Genomic DNA, 22,215 nt, shown 5'->3' on the forward strand with positions numbered 1-22,215 from the left:
ATAGAGCGGGTTCGATTAAGTTATATTCTTTGATATTATTTATTGACTCACAGCTTTGGAATCATCATGAAGGTGTATGAATTTGTATAACTATAATGTTCAAAGAAACTGCAATGTGGAAATCTGTATGTAGCTCAGATATTAGATCTTTTCCATTATTTATATAAATGATTTGGATGTGAACATAGGAGGTACAATTAGTAAGTTTGCAGATGACACCAAAATTGGAGGTGTAGTGGACAGTGAAGAAGGTTACCTCAGAGTACAACATTATCTTGATCAGATGAGCTAATTGGCTGAGGAGTGGCAGACGGAGTTTAATTTAGATAAATGTGAGGTGCTGCATTTTTGGAAAAGTAAATCAAAGCAGGACTTATACACTTAATGGTAAGGTCCAAGGGAGTGTTGCTGAACAAAGAGACCTTGGAGTGCAGGTTCATAGATCCTTGAAAGAAGGCATTTGTTATGCTTTCCTTTATTGATCAGAGCATTGAGTATAGGAGTTGGGAGGTCATGTTGTGGCTGTACAGGACATTGGTTAGGCCACTTTTGTGTGCAATTCTGGTCTTCCTCCTGTAGGAAGGATGTTGTGAAATTTGAATGGGTTCAGAAAAGATTTAAAAGGATGTTGGCATGGTTGGAGAATTTGAGCTACAGGGAGAGGCTGAATAGGCTGGGGCAGTTTTCCCTGGAGCATCAGAGGCTGAGGGCTGACCTTAAAGGCTTATAAAATCATGAGGGGCATGAATAGGGTAAATAGACAAAGTCTTTTCCCTACGATGGGGGAACTAGAGGCCATAGGTTTAGGGTGAGGGGTGAAATTTTAAAAAGGATGTAAGGAGCAACTTTTTCACGCAGAGAGTTGCATGAATGGAATGAGCTGCCAGAGGAAGTAGTGGAGGCTGGTACAATTACAACATTTAAAAGTCTTCTGGTATATGAATAGGAAGGGTTTGAAAGGATATGGGCCAAGTCCTGGCAAATGGGACTAGATTAGTTTAGGATATCTGGTTGGTATGGATAAGTTGGACCAAAATATCTGTTTCCGTGCTGCAACTCTCTATAACTCTCTGACTCTATATTGAAGCCTATTTGTTTATTAGTTTGATGAATTTGTTGTTTTGCTCCTTCACTCAGCTCCCCACTACCCGCCTACACCCCCAATCCCCTCACCACTCTCCCCAAAATGTTAACCATTTAAGGTTTTTTGGAGTTTTTAGGTATAAAACTCTTTTATTTAAAATACATAAGGATCAAATTCACAATTTATAACAATAAGGTCCTCAGTTGTGCCTGGCAAAATGAGGTAAAACAACCAATATTTATGAATCAAGTCGAATTTATTAAGCAAGTTATTATTGATCTTCTTAATAGCAATAAAGACAACATGGATCTTTTTTATCATTTAATCTATTTTTCTAATCAACCCATTCAGAGATCAGGCTTTGTTGAATATTGCTGACCCATATGATGCCTTTCTTCCCCTGTCTTTGAAGTATTACATTTAACTGCGTCACTGAAGAATAATGCCACAGATGCTATACTAACTCCTAGCGAAGACATTGAGCTTTCTACTCTTGTCCCTAATTCCATATCTCTTGGAAATAATCCAAATTAACCTTTTCCAATAGCTTAAGGTAAGGGTGATCTGGGGTCCCCACACCTCTGTAACTTCAGTCAGCTAGGTGGCACGGTGGTTAGCACTGCTGCCTCCCAGTGCTAGGGACCCAGGTTCAATTCCCACCTCAGGTGACTGACTGTGTGGAGTTTGCACATTCTCCCCGTGTCTGCGTGGGTTTGCTCTGGTTTCCTAAGTAGGTCAGGTGAATTGGCCATGCTAAATTGCCCATAGTGTTAGCTAAATAGGGGTTGTGCTTTGGCGGGTCTTTTTAGATTACTTACAGTGTGGAAACATGCCCTTCGGCCCAATAAGTCCACACCGCCCCGCCAAAGCGCAACCCTACCCCTACCCCTACATCTACCTACCCCTACATCTACCCCTTACCTAACACTACGGGCAATTTAGCATGGCCAATTCACCTGACCTGCACATCTTTGTGACTGTGGGAGGAAACCGGAGCACCCGGAGGAAACCCACGCAGACACGGGGAGAAGGTGCAAACCCCACACAGTCAGTCGCCTGAGGCGGGAATTGAACCCGGGTCTCTGGCACTGTGAGGCAGCAGTGCTAACCACTGCGCCACCGTGCCACCCACGGTGTGGACTTGTTGGGCCGAAGGGCCTGTTTCCACATTGTAAGTAATCTAAAAACAAACAACCATCTATGTTTCTTTGTGGTCACAGAAATTACATTCAATTGAGTGAAACACATCCTTATAGATACAGTGTTGCAGTACAAACAATGCTGCCTTCTCTCATCAATATAGCGAACTAAACAATTCAACTCAACAATACTAAGATAATGTCAGGAAAGAAATGTCTATTTGTTAAATATAGGTGTTTTGTTCAACAGATCTAGTTAATAAACCAAGGCACTTCAGAAACTAAAACTAATTGTGTTGTTTAAGATAAACTTTCATGCTCAGTTTGGGCTGCTGCACTTAAACCTTTTGCTTGTCTCTTTAAACAGGTCTCTAATTGCACAAATTTTAAGTAAAATAGGTACAACTACTTGAAGCCAAACTTTTCAGCACCTCTGTATGATCTTTAGATCACCAAAATCCAGTTTCATGCAAACAGCTTGTTAATTGTCAATTGTCTCATCACAGAAAGTCTAAGCCAAGCTGTTTAAGAAGATAGCGAAGATAAATTCTTAAAATGTTCCTTCAAACTAATATGAAAGCTTACAAATTCATAATTTTATCAAAATCTCACATTTGCATCAGCCCTGCCCTCAACTTTTATTTTAATTCCAATCAACTTAAGAAGAGACATAAGCCTGACTAGTCCCTATCATTTGTTTTTAAAATTTGATTTGATTTATTATTGTCACATATAGCTGAGTACAGTGAAGAGTTTTGTTTTGCATGCAGTACAGGCAGATCATACCGTACAAAGTGCATTAGGGTATTAGACCAGAGTGAGGAATACAATGGTATGGCTGGAGAGAAGGTGAAATTTGAGAGGTTCATTCAGAAGTCTAATAACAGTGGGGAAGAATCTGTTGGTCCGTGTGTTTAAGCTTTTGTACCTTCTGCCCAACAGAAGAGGTTGGAAGAGATTACTATCAGGTGGAAAAGTCTTTACTTCTGTTGGCTCTTTCCAAGGGAGCGAGAAATGCACATAGAGTCAATGGTTGGAAGGTTAGTTTGCATGATAGACTGGGTTGTGTTCACAACTTTCTGTAGTTTTTTATGGTGCCATATCAAGCTGTGATATATCCAGGTAGAATGTTTCCTATGGTACATCTATAAAAATTGGTAAGAGTCGTCATAGAGATGCCAAATTTCCCTGGCCTCCTGAGGAATTAGAGGCATTGTTGGGCTTTCTTTCCCTTTGCATCAAGGTGCGTGAATCAGGGCTGATTGTTAGTGATAGTCATTCTTAGGAACTTGACCCTCTTGACCATCTCCACCTCAGCTCCATTGATGTAGACAGAGGTGTTGTTAACACAGTGCCTTGTATTACGTGTTAGTTTTACATTGTTTCTTATGATTTTCTTTTCTTGACTCTGGCAGCAACACAGCTGGCAGTCGGAAGGAAATAAATTCAAAACAAAAGGGTGGGAACAATGGGAGGAATTTAATCACCATAAAAACATCTCAAAGATATTCGTAAGCTTCTATATTGGTTTGAAGGAACATTTCAAGAATTTGTTTTTGCTATCTTTCTTAAACAATTTAGCTTAGAGTTTCTGTGGTGCAGCTGTGTGGCTATTGATGACGTAAAAATCATTCAAAGGTAATGAAAAATCTGGCTTCAGGCAATTGTATCTATTTTAATTGAACTTTGAACAATTAGAGATCTGCTTAAAGAAATAAGCAAAAGGTTTGAATGCAGCAGCTCAAACTGAGCATGAAACTTTATTTTAAACAAGAACCATATACTGTATTTTATATTGATTTTGATTTGTTATATTGTGACATGTACCTAAGTACAGTGAAAAGCTTTGCAAGCGGTATAGGCAGATCATTGTAAGCAAGAACGCACAGATCATAGGGTGAAGTAGGCATACAGCTTACATCACACAGGATGCACGTGAGACAAGAACAACATTATTTGAAGTTAAAGTCCATGCATCAGTCTAATAGCGGCAGGGAAGAAGCTGTTCTTGAACCTGTTGGTGCGTGTGTTCAAGCTTCAGTATCTTATGCCTGTTGGAAGAGGTTGTAGGAAAGCATTACTGGAGTGCAATGGGTGTTTAATGATGTTGGCAGTCTTTCTGCTACAATGGAAAGTGTAAATGGCGTCCGTGGATGTGAGGTTGGCTTCTGTGATGGTCTGGGCTATGCACACAACCTTCTGTAGTTTCTTACGGTCCTGAGCAGAGCAATTGCGGTACGAGGTTGTTATGCACCTGGACAGTATGCTTTCTATAGTGCATCTGTAAAAGTTGGTGAGGGTTCGCGAGTTTTGAGATTTGTAGCTCAGGTTGATGATGAGTATCAAAGTATGTTGTCCTTTCTGTTTGAAGTCAATGATCAGTTCTTTAGTTTTACTGACATTGAGAGAGAGATTGTTCACTTTGCACCATGTCACCAAGCCCCCTATCTCCCTCCTGTATTCTGACTCATCGTTGTTTCATATCTGTCCAACTGAGGTGGTGTCATCAGCAAACTTATAGATGGTGTTCGTTCTGAATTTGGCAACACAGCCGTGGGTGAACAGAGTGCAGTAGGGGCTGAGGATGCATCCTTGGGGAGGCTCCAGTATTGAGTGTTATCATGGAGGAGGTGCGGTTGTCTATCTTCACTGACTGTGGTCTATGGTTCAGGAAGCTGATGATCCATTTGCAGAGGGTGGAACAGAGAAAAAGGTCACAGAGTTTTGAGATCAGTCTGAAGGGAATACTGTAATGGTGTTGAAGGCAGAACTGCAGCTGATAAGCAAGGAGTCTGATGTAGGTGCCCTTGTTGTTCAGATGTTCCAGGGATAAGTGCAGGGCTAGGGAAAAGACATCCACTGTGGACCTGTTACATCAGTAGGCAAATTGTAGGGGATCGAGGGCAGGCTGGGAGACTGGAGTTGATGTGGGCCATGACCAGCCTCTCAAAACACTTCATGATCATTGAAGTCAGAGCTACTGGGCAGTAGTCATTAATGCACATTGCATGTGATTTTAGTTTCCTTAGTGCCTTGGTTTATTAATTAGTTATGTTGAACAAAACACCTATATTTAAAAATTTTTTTTTTCAGCATGCAGTCAGCTCACCTGAAATAACTCCACAGAGGCCAGTATCTGTCACCCAGTCACCCTTTGTTTACACACGAGCTGTCCTTGAATTCAGTATTGCCTCATTTAGAGTCAGCTATCACAGTATCAGGATCTCCCCATTTTATATATCAGCCAGGGCTTCGTGATTGGACCCGATTAACTGCCCCAGTCAGGGAACTCATATTCTATGAGATCCACCTGGCTGACCTTGTTACAATCACTACACCAACCTCCTCTGCTTTAACAGAAACAGGAGCACGGCCAGACCTCCACACACTCTGAGGCTGAGGACGACAGTTTAAGTATTTTAATGAGGCAAGCAGCCTCTTGCAGTCATCTGATGTTCAGGTTGAACCCCTAGAGATCCCAGGCCTTAGGGTAACCCAACAAGATCAGGTTAAGTGCCTATCTAGCACTGCTTGTGGGCCAGGAGTGTTGCTCCTCTCAGTCCTCTCAGGTCCACCCTTACCACCCATCCCCTTCCGAGGTTGGTCATTACTGCTCCTGAAGTGTGGCTGTGCCTTTTCAATGTTGTAATTGTACCCACCTCCTGACAGCACCCTCTGTGTGAAAACATTGCCCCTTAGATTCTTTTTAAATCTGTCCCCTCTTTCCTGAAACCTATGCCCTCTAATTTGGACTCCCCTACCCCAGGGAAAAGACCTTGTCTATTCACCCTATCCATGCCCCTCATGATTTTATAAACCTCTATAAGGTCACCCCTCAGCCTCCAATGCTCCACGGAAAATAGCCCCAGCTTCTCCCTATAGCTCAAACTCTGAGAAGAGCAACAATTCTGGCCCACAAGCAGTGCTGGGTATGGGTATATGAATATGCAAAGTTTACAGGGATATGGGCTAAATGCTGGCAAATAAGACTGATTAATTTAGGATATCTGGTCAGCATGGATGAGTTGGACTGATGGGTCTGTTTCTATGCTGTACATCTCTGTGACTATATAATAAATTCAAATTAGACTGCTTGAAGAAAATAACTTGATTGGGATTGTGTATATGAGTAATTTGAGTCTTTACTTATGGTGACAGTAGGATGCTTGAGAGTATTACAACACAAAGGTCAAGCCCCTCTGTTAATTAAAACCAAACACCCAGAAAAGCTCACCTCGCCTTAAAATGTGAGGGAGTGACAGAGAACTCCTAAGTTCCACTGTTGGAAGAAAATAAAAATTTATTTTCCTAAAGTGAACACTAAACAAAAGCTATGCACAAATCCAAGTCCGCTTTTTTCTTAACTAATTACTATCTGACTCAAACTCTATAAAATGTGTTGTGGAGAAAATATAGACAACCACCAGGAGATGCAGAGAGTTTTTCAAGAAATAGGTCTTTTATTTGCAAACAAAAAACCGTGACACTGAGAAAGCAGATTCTCGAATGCGCACGAATCTCAGGGTCTGTGGATTTTAATTTTTTTTTATCATGTTTCTGTTAGTTTATCAGCATGTCCAACTGTATTAATCAAAGTACCTCACTCTAGCTACACAATAAACCAGTGATGTTAGTTCCCATTATCGCTTTAGTTGTACATTCAACTTAAAGTTATTCTAATGTCACGGTTAGATATTTATTGCTAACTGTGCTACAGTGATCTTTCATTGCAGACTAACCTGTCATGATAGATATTGAGCTATTCCATCTGTTACAATAGTCTCCTGTCTCAAGCTGGCTCTACTAACTATTAATTAGATATTTTAATGTCATGTCCCAAATCTTTATTGTTCCAATCCCATCATAATAACACTTGACAGAGAAACTTGCTTTATCACTTGTGTTATCTCATCTCACCATAGTGACCTTTCAGCCTTAACCTTACTCTGCTAATTGGTGTAAGAATGTTCCACTATGGTTATCCCATCCTGCCTTCCACAGAACACAGATTATCAGTGGTCTTTATGCTTTAACCCTTCCCACGCTCTCATGTTCTTTATTTACCATATTCCTCCCTTTGAGACCTACTGGTCTCACCCAGAGAAAGAAGACAATAAGCTCAGCCTCTCTTGTGCCCAATGCAAACAATATAGGTCCCTACATGGACTAAATAATTTTCAGAGACTGAGACCTAAATGGTTCTTCCTCCATTCCTGTGGTCCCTTGGGCCAAAAACCTGTCCTCCAATAACCAGAACAGGAAAAAAGACCCCTCACAATCTAGGACCCACGCTTTCTTCAGAGTATCATCGACGTCCCCATGTGGACACATTCCTTGCACCGTGGCGGTTGTTAGATCATAATAATAGAGTGTTGGGGTTCCAGCCGAGGAGTAAGCACTTCCTGGGGTAGCTGAAATGACCACACGTTGCCGTGTAGTGACGCGAACTAAAAAGGACTTAATAAAAGGTAAAGCACAACAAAAGATGAAGGCAACAACAAGCACAACCGCACCTACAATAAGACCAATCTTGACAAACCATGCTCCCCAAGATCCGAATATATTATTCAGCCAATCAAAAGCCTGATGACCAAACCCTGTATCGTCTTTTTGCTCCTGACTTAGATTCTTTACTTTTTCCATTGCTTTAGTAAAAGATCCCCCAGGGCTAATGTTATTACGTATAAAGGTACAGCAATGTTCCCCAAACATCACATAAACCCTGCCTTTTTCTGTCAGTATCCAATCTAAGGCCTGTCTGTTTTGCCATGTCATTTTGATAGTAGCATCCAATTGTTCTCCCAAGGCCACAAGGGCATCGTCAGTATAATTGATACATCTCTGCTGGTTGTAATAAATGTAATTAATCCATTCAGCATTCTTGCCAACCCCTATCGCTGGGATGAGAGCTTCCCAGCCCACGGCAATCTCATTGCGGGCCTTAAACTCATTAGGAATACCTCTTGGCTGTCCTTTGCTATCAATCTGAATTGTCAGATCAGGGACATATTGTCGCTTAGTTCGGCGCAAAGCTGACTGTGACATAGCATCAAACTGCGTGTGTGGTGATATAACTACCTCGTATGGAGCATTACACGGGCACAGCTGCCACTCTAGTCAGCAGGCAGCGTCTGGCGCAACCCTCCTTTCTTACCACACAGCCATTGTGTCTGCCAGTGGGACACGTTGAGAATTTAAAACTGCCCCAAATGTGGTGTCCACCTCCAGTTCAAGCGTATTCCCGCAAAGACCCTTAAAATAGCCTACTGGTGTGGAGCCATTTCACTTAAAGCATTCAAAACTCAACCCTTCCCGTATCCTGAAAGCAGCCACGGGGAATGTGTCTTACTCGTAGACCACAGGGTACTATAGCCACACCACCGTTGGAGTTGCTGCCTGCCCACGTCATCCTGCTGATCGAATGTAGAGGCCTGAAGTAGGAGGCACCAAAATGGGCAATGGGATTGCCTGTAGTTGATAAATCATCCAGATTAAGAGGTCAGCTAGAGTGCTGCAAGTGTCATTGAGTACAGGTGGTCGAGTTACAAGGCATAGGGACAACATAGTATGAGGGTGTTGCCTTAGTACACAAGAAACACTCCTGTCTAGCCAACATTACAGCTGTATAATTTGCTCATTGATACCAGTGATTGTCACGGGGGCGTACCCATGTTAGGGCAGCAAGGTCTGTACTTCTAATACGTCTTTGCCTCCCAGCCTGAGTGACCCTGGCATTACCAGTCCAGGTCTGCCAAGTTAATGGTCTCCAAATCAGAGTATGCGGGCCTGGCATTGGAGAGGTGGGGAGGGTATCAGGATCATTCTCCATGATTCCCCATCCCCACTGCCAGGAGAACTATGCTCCACATCTCCATCATAACCATTTCTAGAATGATCAGTATCCCCAAGAACTTCACCTGTACCTTGTTCGGAACCCTGCTGAGGGGTACTAGCCTCCTGTGTGCCCTGCCTGTCTCCAAGTTCCTCAGCCTCAGCTCCACTTACCTCAGTGTTAGAGTTAGTTTGTGCTGGTGGGGGAGCTTTAGTACAATGATTAAGGTGGTACCATATGTGTCGTCCTTCCACTAGGATGGTGGTAGGTGATGCCTTAGCCACTACAAAAAGTCCCTCTCTCCTCGGCTCATTCCAGCATCTTCGAAAAGCCCGTACGTACACCTAATCCCCAGGTTTAATAGGTCCTTCCTCGTCAACAGGTGGTGGTTCCCTTTATGTTTCCTGCAGGTGGATAGTCTCATGTATCATAGTTAGCTGCTGCATATATTGCTTAAGTTCTAAGCTGAACCACTCCAAGCCAGGCCCTTTGTATGGGCCTCTCCACCTGGGCACTGGCATAGGTCTACCTGTGAGTGTCTCATGTGGTGGTAGATTGGTCGTGCGATTACTCTGCATGCAATAACTCATTGGCGACAGCAGCAGCGCATCAACCCAATTAATGTTGGTGCTTGTGCAGATCTTGTTTAATTTGACTTCAATGTCCCATTAATCCTTTCCCCCATACCCTGTGACTGGGGATGATACACGCACCCAAACCTCTGTTTGATTCTCAAAGACTGCAGCATCAACTTAACTACTTTCTGAATGAAGGCAGACCCATTGTCTGAACTAATTTCTGACGGAATACTAAACCTTGGGATAACTTTATTCATCAGAAATTTCACTACTGTCCCAGCTCCTGGTTTCAACCTTATTTCCACTGGGCTTGCTGATGTCACTCCCCCCAAATCTGTATCACACTGTGACCACAAAGTGACTGGTAAAGCATCCAATCGCTCATTACCATATTGATCATCTTCCTCCACTGTCACTGGAATGCTCCACTGGGGTGTTACCTTGACTTCCTTCAGATTCCCTGTCAAGGTGCAGCATGCTGGGATTTTAATAGAGCTGCCATCCCTGGATTCCCAAGCCCCTGTTGTGAGCATATGCCATTCCCTCACTGTTTCTACATGCCTGCCCATAGGTCCTAAGTCTTTAGATTGATATCCCTTATTTCCCAGTAAGGTTACATGTGGTGCGGCACCTGGTACTCTATACCACTTTTCCAGGAACACATTTCTCTCTATTTGCAGGATCACTCCCTGCTCCCCTAATACTATTTTTTTTAAATTTCAAAATATACTTTATTCATAGAAATAAATCTTTGGTACTTCTACAATTTGCCATGTCGTTTATAGATATATACATTGCATGTCTTAACATTACAAAGAACAGATTGAATTAATCGAATTTATAGTTATCCTATTTACAGTCCCTTTATTAACTATCCAGTCTCTTGGTATTTAGCTGTGGCTTCAGCGGAACCCACCTACTGAGTGGGTGCCCTGTTATATGAAAGCAAAGGAAACTTCTTTAACCCCCAGTTTATGGGGTTACCATTGTCCATTTGACTGTCCTGTCTCTGGGGTGGCTGTCTACATCCCCATGGTGAGCACAAACTGCTGGACCTTCGCTGGGCTGAGGTAGCTATCCAGCTCCTCACTGGGGTCATTTACCCGCTCTGGTGTCATTGAGCTAAAGCAGGGGTCCTCACTGTCCAGTTCTGTGTCTGACAATGGGACTGTCAGAGGATCACAGCTCTCGGTTGCCTGCAGTTGTGGGCAGTGGGTACCCCCTAGTTCTCACTGGGTGGAGGGTGGACTTCGGGGGGTCCATTGTTTCCCGGTTGGGAGGAAATGCCCTCCTCTTTACCGACGGCGCTCTGTCTCTTCTTCTGGTGGTGATGGCCTTCTTTGCATCCATCTTCCCCCTCCGAAGAGCTGGCCGTCCCTCCCTCGTGCAGCTGTCTTTTCCCATTTTGCTGGGAGGCTTTGGGGTCCTGGCAGGATTTTCTCTTCCTGTTTTTAACAGGTATCCACTCCTCTGCCTGCTTGATTACCTCCTCCTCCATTTCTTCCATCTGCCCGGCTAGAGCTAGGATCAGCTGCTGTGTCTCTCCGCTGGCTGCCGCCTCCTCCACTCCAGCCTGTTCTTCTTTCTGGGTGTCACCCGATTCCGTTTCCCTGCTGTCCGCGTGGACCTTACTGGTCTTTGGGGGTCCAAGGCTCACACTGCCACCTCCAGCCATCTGTGCGTAAGTGGGGCCCCCCCCCCGTCTTGGGCAGGTCTTATACATGTGGCCCGCCTCTCCGCACAGGTTGCAGCTCTTTTCTTCCTGACAGTCCTTAGTCAAGTGCCCCTCCTGTTTGCAGTTCCTGCAGATGGTCACTTTGCAATCCGCCACCATGTGTCCCGACTTCCCGCAGGTTCGGCACACTTTCGGCTGCCCTGCATATGTCAGGTAGCCTCTGCTCCCTCCAATTGCGAAGCTCGAGGGTGGGTGGAGGATGTTCCCATTGTCATCAACCCTCAGAGTTACCCTGACCTGCCGCTTACTGGTCCACATCCCAAAGGGGTCAATCACATCAGTGGCTTCTCCCTCAACTTGGATGGTCAGGCCATCAGCCGCTGGAACATAGGGGTTGTACATATGGATTATAACAACCCGACTCCTCTGTGCAGGAAGCACACACAATGGGGTCACCAACAAGATGGAAAACAGCGGCTCCCTTCCTTCTCCTTGAAGACCTTCAGGAGCTGCTCACACTGCTTCACACTTCTGAAGGTCACTTCAAAGTAGCCTGCCCCAGGGAAATCCTGCAGGCAGTACACGTCCGCTGCAGCAAACCCACAGCATCCCAACAGTACTTTCTTAATAAACAGGATGCGGTTGACTGGTGTACAATCCTCTACCTTCTTCACAGTCACCCGAACTGTGTTTCAAACCCCCTACCCAGGGCTGCGGGCACCTGTTGAGGCCATAGCTCTGAGGTTGGCTGGTCCCTGAATTGGCGTTAGGCCGAAGCCAGCATGAAGATCCACCAATAGCAGGTCAGCACAACCAAACGATCCTCCAACGTCCAATCACGATCCAGCGATGATCTCTTCACTAGCTCTGATGACTCGCAACTTGACACCTGTCCTGATAAGAACAGACACTTGATCTAGCCTCGTCCTGGGAGAACCACCTTGGTGATCATGGTATCTCCCCTGCCAGGTGGGTTTAGAAATCCTGGGTGATATCCTTTAAGCGCCTCCTCCTCCCAGTCTGCCTCACAATGATACTGACTGCTGGACACTCCACCTGCTCCCCGAATACTATTGCTTCACTTCTCAAATGTTGCAGAGCAGTGACTTCCTGCTACCACTGCCTCTCTAACACCTCATCCTGAGACTCATCAAATATCACTGTACAGTGCAGCTCAGACTTAGGTGGTCTTGCTTTAGTCAACATCATCAACACTTCTGCTTCCCACATCCCCCAAATGTCTTGAATATCACTTGCTATATCCCCTATCCAATAAACATTAACATCTTTAACTTCTTGCATCACTTAATATGTATTAGCCTTTTCTATGACCAAGCCCTGCTGAGTGCACTCCAATCTTACCTCTAACTGTAGTAAAGCATCCCTACCTAACAAGTTAATTGGTCTCTCTTTATACACTGATATTGGCAGAACTATCTCCCTACCTTCCATTTCTAATCTTACTCGAGCTGTAAATCGGGTTAACTGTGATTTCCCGGAGAACCCTACAGTTTTAACAAATTTACTTGACATGGGAAGGTGAGAGACATACCGCGGCTGTACATAAGTGTATGTAGCTCCAGTATCTATCATCACTCGTGTCTGCTGCCCTTCTATATTAACTTGTATTACTGGTTCTTGATCAGCCTCCCATGCTACAACAGGGTAGTGCCCCTTCCCACCCTGGTTCTCAGGGCATCCCTGACACATTCCATACAGGTTAACAGGTCCTGCTTGGCCTATAGGTGTCTGGGAAGTGGCCACTGGAGATTCCCGCCGTCTAGGCCCTCTGTTGGACAGAGAGGGCCCGGTCCAATAAGGGCGATTCCTCCGAAAGTGGCCTGGTTGATGGCATCCTCAGCACATCATTTCTGGCCCCCCTTGAGCCTGATTATTTATCATCTACCTTAGTCCCCCATTCCTACGTCACTGTCCTTGGGGACTCCAGTTCTGTTTAGGCTGCTGTTTAAATCTGTCCTGCCCTGGATACATCACCTGTGGGAAAGCTTCTCTAAAAACCTCCATTGCTGGCATGGGACTTTCTGGCCCCTGTCTGGCTATCTGATAGCACCCCCCTTGCGCCGGCACTTGGTTCACATCAGTGTTGATTACTGTGTCAGCTCTTACTGGCAACACCTTTTTAGCCTTCTCTTTTTCTTTCTTTTTTAAGCTCTTCAAGCTGCATTTGCGCCAGCTTCCTTTGCACCTCTTCCTGCTGTTCAGACAGTTTCTCTTTGTCTTTTCGAAACCTCTCAACTGCATGAGCTACATGATCTCTAAATTCCTGGTGGCTCATCGATGATGTCAGAACCACCACCTCCTCCAGTCTTGACCTGACTTGGGAGGGCATTGCCTCAATGATGGAATTTCAGAACATTGTGGTCAGCAACTGATTAATATCTATGTCTTGCTCTGTTTCCAGCCTCCACTTCTTTAACTGTATCTCCAAATAAGCAGCCGGGTTTTCACTTTCTCCCAGTGGATCCCCTCTCAGGGCCTGGGGGTCCATTTTGGGTGGATAACAGTCTCTTAAGGCCTGCCATACATTCGCTCTCATTCGATCAAACCCGACCCCATCAATCATTGGATTGTCGGCTGCATTTTTCAAATGGGCTCGGACCATTATTTCCTTTAACATTGGGAGCCCTATCAACCTCACCAGCAGTGCCTTCAAGTCTCCTATAGCCAGCAATTGCCCTGTGATTCCATCTTCAAAAGCCCTGATCCACTTTCCCACTCCCTCATGTAAACTGGGCAGCACATTCTTCAGCTCTTCCAGATCCTGAGTTTCCCAAGGAATGTATATTGTGGGTTTCTCCCCTCCTTTATAAGGAGCGGTAGCATCCTTCCCTGTTGGCCCTTTTTCCCTTTATTGACACTACTTCTCAATAAATCCCCCTTGGGCTCTGAGTCTGATGCTATTTCTAATTCCTCCCATTCTTTAGGCACTGGGGCCTTTTTCTTTCCTTGTTGCTCATCATCCCTTTCTGCTTGCTCTGCGTCACTTTCACTGCTTTTCTCTTCAGCCCTTCTTTTGTATCACAATGAGTATTCCTCAATTGCTTTTTGTTCCCTTAGCCCACGCAGCACACTAATCTCATGTTTCAGCTTTTGTTGCTCTCGTCATATAGTTTCTATTTGTTTCTGCCTGTCCCTTTTCTCTCTTTCTCTCCTTTCCCTCAGTTCATTTTTGTCTTCCACACCTCCATCCCATTCTAACTGTCCCTCTGTTTCTACTGTTCCCTTTATTACTGGACACTTCTTCAATGCCTCTTCATTTGAGTAGGGAGGAGGTCTATTCAACTCCTCCACATCTGGGTAGAGGGGGTGAGGCAGGGGGAGCTGATTCCTGCTTTCCTGTTTCCTGTAACTGCTCAGCTTGTTCTTTTGCAGCTTTCCTAGTCACCACAGGTGCCTGACAAGCTACCTTCAGTTCCTCACCCTCTTTCCTGAAAAGTTTCAATATTTCCATCTCCCGATCCCTTTTTTGGTTTCTATTTTTAGATTTATCTTTCAGCTTATAGTTCTTAATTAATCCTTCTATCTCATTGCACATATGTATATCAAAGGTACCTTCTTTGGCCATTTAGTCAATAAATCCTTAGTTCTTTTTTCCCATTTCTCAGAAATGTTTACAATATCATTTCTTGCCACTGAAAATTTCTTACTCAGTATCTCAACTGCAGTCCTTTTATCCATCCTATGATATATTTCAGTCCAACTAATGTATTATCTTTGCTCTCATAAATCACTTCCTCATACCATTAAAGTCCGGTAGTGCTTTGTTCAACAGTATAAGCTATCCCTAACTTTATAACTTGCAATTGTCCCTTACCAATCTATTAATTTCTAAATGTCCTCAATTGCAGCTAGTTAGTACAAACAACCTATTCTCATTCATTCAACCTAAACCAATCTAACACTGCACCTTCAAAATGCATCAATCACTAACGGTTTCTTGAGAAATTTCTCTCTCAAAAAAACTATCTTAAATTCTTACAGTGCAAAATAATATCAAAATACCCCTGGATCTCAAGCTCCAGGTAAACAAAACACAAATATTTAACCACCAACAAACAATTAGGCATACAAATCAGATCACAATGATCAAACTATAAACTCTCTCTCACACACACACAGAAACATTCTGCAAGCTGCAGCTGCTCGCTCGCGCTCTCTCTTTCTCACTCACACACACAAGAACTCAGCCGAAAATCAATCTCTCTCAGCCAGAGCCTTACTTAAACAGACCGTTTGTTCATTTCCAAAAATCCTATTATCCTATGGGCCTGATCCTAAAACATTTAACAGTCTAGTAACACTATAACACTATGACTATTCTCTGCCATTTTACTTTTAATCATCCACTACCAATTTGCTGGCTTTCTAAGCAGGTCTATCAGCACTTCCAGTAAAACAATTTCCCCTTATTTATTCTGCCCTATCTATCTATAGGGTCTTATAAAACAATTTCCCCTTTTTTATTCTGCCCTACCTATCTATAGGGTCTTATCTTTCTGCCCTATCTATCTATAGGGTCATACATACACCATGTGGATTTTTTACTCAACAATTGCTACTTTCTATTCTTACTCACCCCTTACCCCACTGCACAGTTTTCTTGACCAATTCTCCATGTCTCCTTCAGCAGCAATTTACCCCTCGCCTTTGGATCTTGGATCGGAGAGACCCTCCGGCAGGTTCACGCATCTCTGAGTCGCCAAGGACCACTTGAAGCCAACAGAATATAGTACGAATTCACAGCAAAAATGCTAACTTTTTTTGTTGGGTACCCTTATTCTGTCAGTTTTGGGAGTGTCCCCGCTGGACCAAGAAGCGCACTGTTACTGCTACCCTCTGTCCAGGTGGGTCTCTGCACAACCCTGATCACAGCACCAAATTTGTTGTGGAGAAAATATAGACAACCACCAGGAGACGCAAAGAGCTCTTCAAGAAGTAGGTCTTTTATTTGCAAACAAAAAACCATGACACTGAGAAAGCAGATTCTCGAATGCCCACAAACCTCAGGGTCCGTGGATTTTTATATCTTTTTTATCATTTGATTAGATTTTAGATTACTTACAGTGTGGAAACAGGCCCTTCGGCCCAACATGTCCACACCGCCCCGCCGAAGTGCAACCCACCCATACCCCTACATCTACCCCTTACCTAACACTAAGGGCAATTTAGCATGGCCACTTCACCTGACCTGCACATCTTTGGAGTGTGGGAGGAAACCGGAGCACCCGGAGGAAACCCACGCAGACACGGGGAGAATGTGCAAACTCCCCGCCTGAGGCGGAGAATTGAACCCGGGTCTCTGGCGCTGTGAGGCAGCAGTGCTAACCACTGTGCCACCGTGCCGCCCATACTTCATGCTTCTGTTAGCTTATCAGCATGTCCAACTATATTAATCAAAGTACCTCACTCTAGCTACACAATAAACCAGTGATGTTAGTTCCCATTATCTCTTTAGTTGTACATTCAACTTAATGTTATTCTAATGTCATGGTTAGATATTTATTGCTAACTGTGCTACAGTGATCTTTCAGTGCAGACTAACCTGTCATGATAGATATTGAGCTATTCCATCCATTACAATAGTCTCTTGTCTCAAACTGACTCTACTAGCTATTAATTAGATACTTTAATATCATGTCCCAAATATTTATTGTCCCAATCCCGTCATAATAACACATAACAAAGAAACTTGTGTTATCTCACCTCGCCATAGTGACCTTTCAGCCTTAACCTTACTCTGCCAATTGGTGTAAAAATGTTCCACTATGGTTATCCCATCCTGCCTTCCACAGAACACAGATTCCCAGTGGTCTTCATGCTTTAACCCTTCCCACGCTCTCATGTTCTTTATTTTCCATAAATGCCATTCCAATAGCACAGTAATTAAATATTACACTAACTTAATCTTAAGTCTCTGTCTTCTCCACTGTCTTCAATCTTACATCTGATCTTCTTGGGTCGTCTTCTTTCTTTTTACTGTGAGTGTATTTTACGTGAAAAAAAAGTACCTATTGACAGAGAGTGTTTTCTAATTTCTTGAGAGCAAGATGTTAGACAGGCAGTTAGCTCTACGGCATTATCCTGTTGTTCAGTGGCAGTTGCTCTCCCTCTAACTTTCAAACTGTTGGGTTTATATGCCCCCCATGACACATTAAACTCAAATAATTTGATTGGTTTCCAGGTGTCAAAACAATAAAATTCAAATTCCATGGGCTCTAGGTATCCTGAGCATAATTTAAACTAATTGGTTAAATTCGACTTGTTTTCAAAACAACAACCAAAACTCAGGTAGCCATTTAACAGCCAATTGTCTCATTTGGAACATCTCGACCTTTAGCTGGCAGCTGGGGCTGTACTTTAAATTCAGAAAAGCATGTTCTATCTTAAAGTGACCGTACATTCTTCCGACTTCATAACAGGAGACACAAGTAATTTTAATGTTATAGTTCCCAAGGTTCTCCCATTATAGAGTGAATAATTGTGACCGATTGCTATAACTAGCTAACAGTTTCATTACCGTTGTGTCACATCTCATCGGGTGAGGTAAAGAAGGACAAAAGGAGTCTTGTCTGGGGCATAAACACCGACTGAGAGCTGATGGGCCAAATGGCGAATATGATTCACAACCATCGTCTACAGCCGAGTTTCTCTATTTGCTCACAGGTTGGAATGGAAAACTTCACACACATTTGGGGCACTAACATAGGAGTGGTTAATTAATTAGGTCGTATTCTGGGTGGTCTTCTCTCCTCGAAGTGTTTTGTAACTACTCCTGTGTGTTTTACCCCACAGATCGGACCATGGCTCCTTTGACCTCTCAGTGAGCGGCCTGTCAATATCCGAGGCAATAGGAATGACTCGGGATGAGACTGGGCGCCCAGCAGTGCGCAGTGCCGGCTGTACAGCTTATATTGGCAGCTTAGACATCAAGTTTCATGGAGGAGCTAGGTAATAGTGCAACACTTGAAAGGGGAATATGCAATTAATTGCCCACTGCACTCCTCACCCTCTCCCCCCCTTCCCTCCACTACCCTCTCTTTCCTCTCTTTCCTCTCCCCTCCTCCCCCTCTCCTCCTTCCCCTCTCCTCCTAGCACCCCTCCTCTCCCTTCTCCTCTCCTAAAACTTCCCTTCCCCCACTCTCTCCCTTCCTTCTCCTCACTACTTTGCCCCTCCCTCCTTCTCTTCTCACTTCCTTCTCCCATGCTCCCCTCCACTCCCTTTCTCTGCTCACCTCTCCCTTCCCTCCTTCCCGTCTTTCCGCTTTCTCTCTTCTTTCTCTCATCTCTGTCCCTCTGCCCCTTCCTCGCCTCTCCCTCCCATTCCCCACCCTGAAGCCCTCTGCCCTTTGTTGAAATGAATAGTTGAGGCTAGATAGTGATGAAGCTTCCTTTAATGGAGAGCACCGCGACGCACTAATCTGATCTACAGTAGGCTCTTGATGGAATTCTTGCCCTCTTGGGTGGCTTTACCAGACTCATTGAAGACTTCTCCCAGTTTGCTCACCCATCTTTATGCCTCAACCAACATGACTCATTAAAGCATATTACAAAGAACTTGATAATGCATCTCATGCATGTTTATGGGAACTTGCTGTGCGCAACTCGGCAGCCAGGCTTCCTACATTGCAGTAACAAATCGTTGAATATTACATGTCCTTGCCAGCTGTCCAGTGGGCACGTGATATTGGTTGGGCCCCCAGCCACCACTTTCTCAACCACCCAAAAATCTCAGCCCCATTACACAAGATGTGGGAGCTTGCCCAAGTCAGAGCCCAATGGTAAATAAATAAGTAGGGGGGGTGATTGAGTTTGCTAAAAGTTCAATTGACCCTGATAATATGCTGCCCACATCAACAGTTAGTGTGAGCAGGCAGGTGGGAATGGGATTCTCATTTTTTTGATAGAAAGTTTATAAAATGGCCAAAAGGAAGCGGGTACGGTCCTTAGGGAGTGCCCTTTGCATGTCAGGGACCTTCCAGAGAAAGCTTTCGTCTTCCTTCCCAACCGCCTGCTCTGCTAAACCAAGCTCCTGAAACCCCCACCCTCCCCCCACTTCTTCAAGGAGCTTCCCAACTGTCCCTGATCCTATACTTGAATTTACTTGAGGCCAGGTTCCCTGGGGCCTCCTCATGCAGTATCAGCAGTGCCCACTACTGACTTTATGGCAGTACTGAGGAGGTGCCCAGTGAGGTGACCTAAAGTTGACTATCCTCTGGGGATTGGTGGCGGGGGGGGAAGGCAGGGTGCAGAATCTTTATTTTCAGCCACACTGTCCAGATAGGATGTGGACTGATTCAAGTTTGTGGGACATCAGTTTGGCTTGGTCTGTAACCTAGAATCCCTTCAATGTGGAAGTAGGCTATTTGACCCATCAAATCTGCACCAACCCTCCGAAGAGCATCCCACCCAGACCCATGCCTTTACCCTATCCCTGTAACCCTATATTTCCCATGGCTACCCATCTAACCTACACATCCTTGGACACTATGGGTAATTTAACACGACCAATCCACCTAACCTGCACATCTTTGGACTGTGGGAGGAAACCGGAGCACCCAGAGGAAACTCTGGGAGAATGTGCAAACTCTACACAGACAGTCACCCGAGTGTGGAGTCGAACCCAGGTCCCTGGCACTGAGGCAGTAGTGCTAACCACTAAGCCATCATGCTGCCCTGAAGGTGGTGGAGAGCTACTTACTTGAATGTAGATGAGTTGAAGGACAGTTAAGAGTCAGCCACATTGCTGTGGGTCTGGACTCAAAGCAGGTAAGAACAGCAAGCAGGAATTTTATGAACCAGCAGAGCTTTTACATCATTAGGATAGTTTCATTGTCATCTCTACATGCTCTTAATTGAATTTAAATTGCACTAGCTGCTCCAATGAAATGTGAACCCACAGCGGCCAACGCTTTAGCTCTGTGCCTGGTTTTCTAACCGTGGTGACATGCCACCCTCTCTCCTGAATTCCTCAATTGACCATGAAGTGTTTTGGAATGTCCTGGGGGTCATGAACACCTTTTATAAATGTACGTTTCTTACTTTTCATTTTAAACAGTTCTGACATGAGAAAGTTTCCAGCAGCAATCAATGAGATTGGTGTTTATTTGATATTGATGGGTTAACATTAATGTCACTGTGGTTTCTTTAGATTTAACAATGAAACTTGGTGACTTAGAGAGAATGGCTGTTAGCCAATTTGGTGGATTTTTTAAATGTAAATTTTCACTTAATGATGTGTGTTTGGTAGCATTTTTGAGAATTACTGTGTCTCCGACTGTTTAAGATGCTTAAAACACAGTACAAAGTTTTTCTTTTACTTTAACTGGATGTAACTCTTTAATTATTTATTTACAGCTGGCTGTACAATCTCTTCTCCAGTTCCCTAGAGGACCCCATTCGCTCCTCTCTTATCCAACAGGTACAATTCCAGTTGCCCATCAGATAACGTAGCTGTCTATCTGTGTACAGTGAGAGAAAATTCACACTACAAACCACATATCTGTGAATCTTGTGATTGTTACTTCCTTTATTTTTGACACAGATTTGTCCAAAAGTGTCCAATGCAATCAATGGGCTGGAGGAGCACCTGAGGAACATGAAGGGTAGGCAGCTTTATTTTTCCCATTCTTTTCCAGCAGCCCCCACACAGTCTTCGAAATGCTCAGGTAGCAGGTTTGCTGTCCTACACCACCATGCCTAAATGGCTAAATTTTCACCTTAGTCTAGGTCAGCGTATAAGGAAAGACTAAAACAGACTTAAAACAGCAAAAATTTGAACTCAATCCAGCTGGAACAACTGGATAGTCATCTAGAACAAAAGAGCTGGTGCAGACATGATGGGCCAAATGGCTTCATTCCGCACTGTAACATTTCTGTGTTTCTGAACCTTGGTTGGTTTCTCCTCCGGATTGTTAAATGTAATACTGTTAATGAGTTCAGTTAATGCGCAGCCTCAGATCACTGTGGTCTCTATGCCTCAGTTCAGAATTGAATGACCTACCTATCAGTTGAAGGGTGTTTTTTTAGAGAGAAACTTCCAATAGAATGATTTACTCTTACACACACACACACACACACACACACACACACACCCCCCAACGGACACAGACACCAACACACAAACATAGGCACACATAGATGCACATATGCATGCACAAACACAGACACACCCTCTCAACCTCCTTGGATAAAATTGTTTCATGAGACAGTTGTCATAGTGTTGAAATCTCCCTAATCTATTCAGATAATAATAGAACTGATGGGAAAACCATGACTTCAGAGTTTAGAATTTCATAAATTTACAAAACAATTGAGTAGAAAACTCCAATTTCCTTCGATAGAATCAATCTAGGAAGGAGGAACTTCTGTTATGTGGATAGATTGGAGAAGTTGTCACTGCTTTCCTTGGAAAAGTGATGCTTGTGGGGAGATATGATCAAGGTGTTCCAGGTCATGGGTTTGGACAGAGTAGATAGGGAAAATTATTAACAGTGGTGAAAGGTTTGAGAACAAGGCACAAACTTAAAGTAATTAGAAAAGATACAATGGCAACATGAGAATCAGGTAATGTGACCTATTCAAAGCCAATAATTTTCAAACTTTCAGCGGAATTTGATCTGATATTCAATGTTCCTTTCTCTCTATGTTCCAAGTTGCGTCCCATGTTGACAAATATGCGGTGATTGAATATTCCCTGGTTAATCCAATTGCGATCACTAACAAATTCATGGACCTGGATTTTAAGGTATCCACTGTTGTGTGCGTGTATGTGGGTGTGTTTGTATGTTTGTGTATGTATGTAAGTTTGTATGTGTATATCTCTATGTGAGTGTACAAATGTATATATGTGAGTGTAAATGTGTGTTTTTCTGTAGTATGTGAAAGTA

At 43.9% G+C, this 22,215-nt stretch overlaps 1 protein-coding gene across 1 annotated transcript in view; it reads left to right on the forward strand.

Moving 5' to 3' along the window:
* The window catches only part of LOC140463142 (bactericidal permeability-increasing protein-like), a 55,066-nt gene that overhangs the window by 15,676 nt on the left and 17,175 nt on the right, over nt 1–22,215 (forward strand). The window contains exons 6-9 of the mRNA XM_072556898.1: nt 18,122–18,277; nt 20,684–20,747; nt 20,871–20,931; nt 21,982–22,073. Coding sequence (XP_072412999.1) covers nt 18,122–18,277; nt 20,684–20,747; nt 20,871–20,931; nt 21,982–22,073 — 373 coding nt within the window. The remainder of the gene's footprint in view (nt 1–18,121; nt 18,278–20,683; nt 20,748–20,870; nt 20,932–21,981; nt 22,074–22,215) is intronic.

The sequence above is a fragment of the Chiloscyllium punctatum genome, chromosome 37 (genome assembly GCF_047496795.1).
Source record: "Chiloscyllium punctatum isolate Juve2018m chromosome 37, sChiPun1.3, whole genome shotgun sequence".
NCBI classification, from domain to species: domain Eukaryota; kingdom Metazoa; phylum Chordata; class Chondrichthyes; order Orectolobiformes; family Hemiscylliidae; genus Chiloscyllium; species Chiloscyllium punctatum.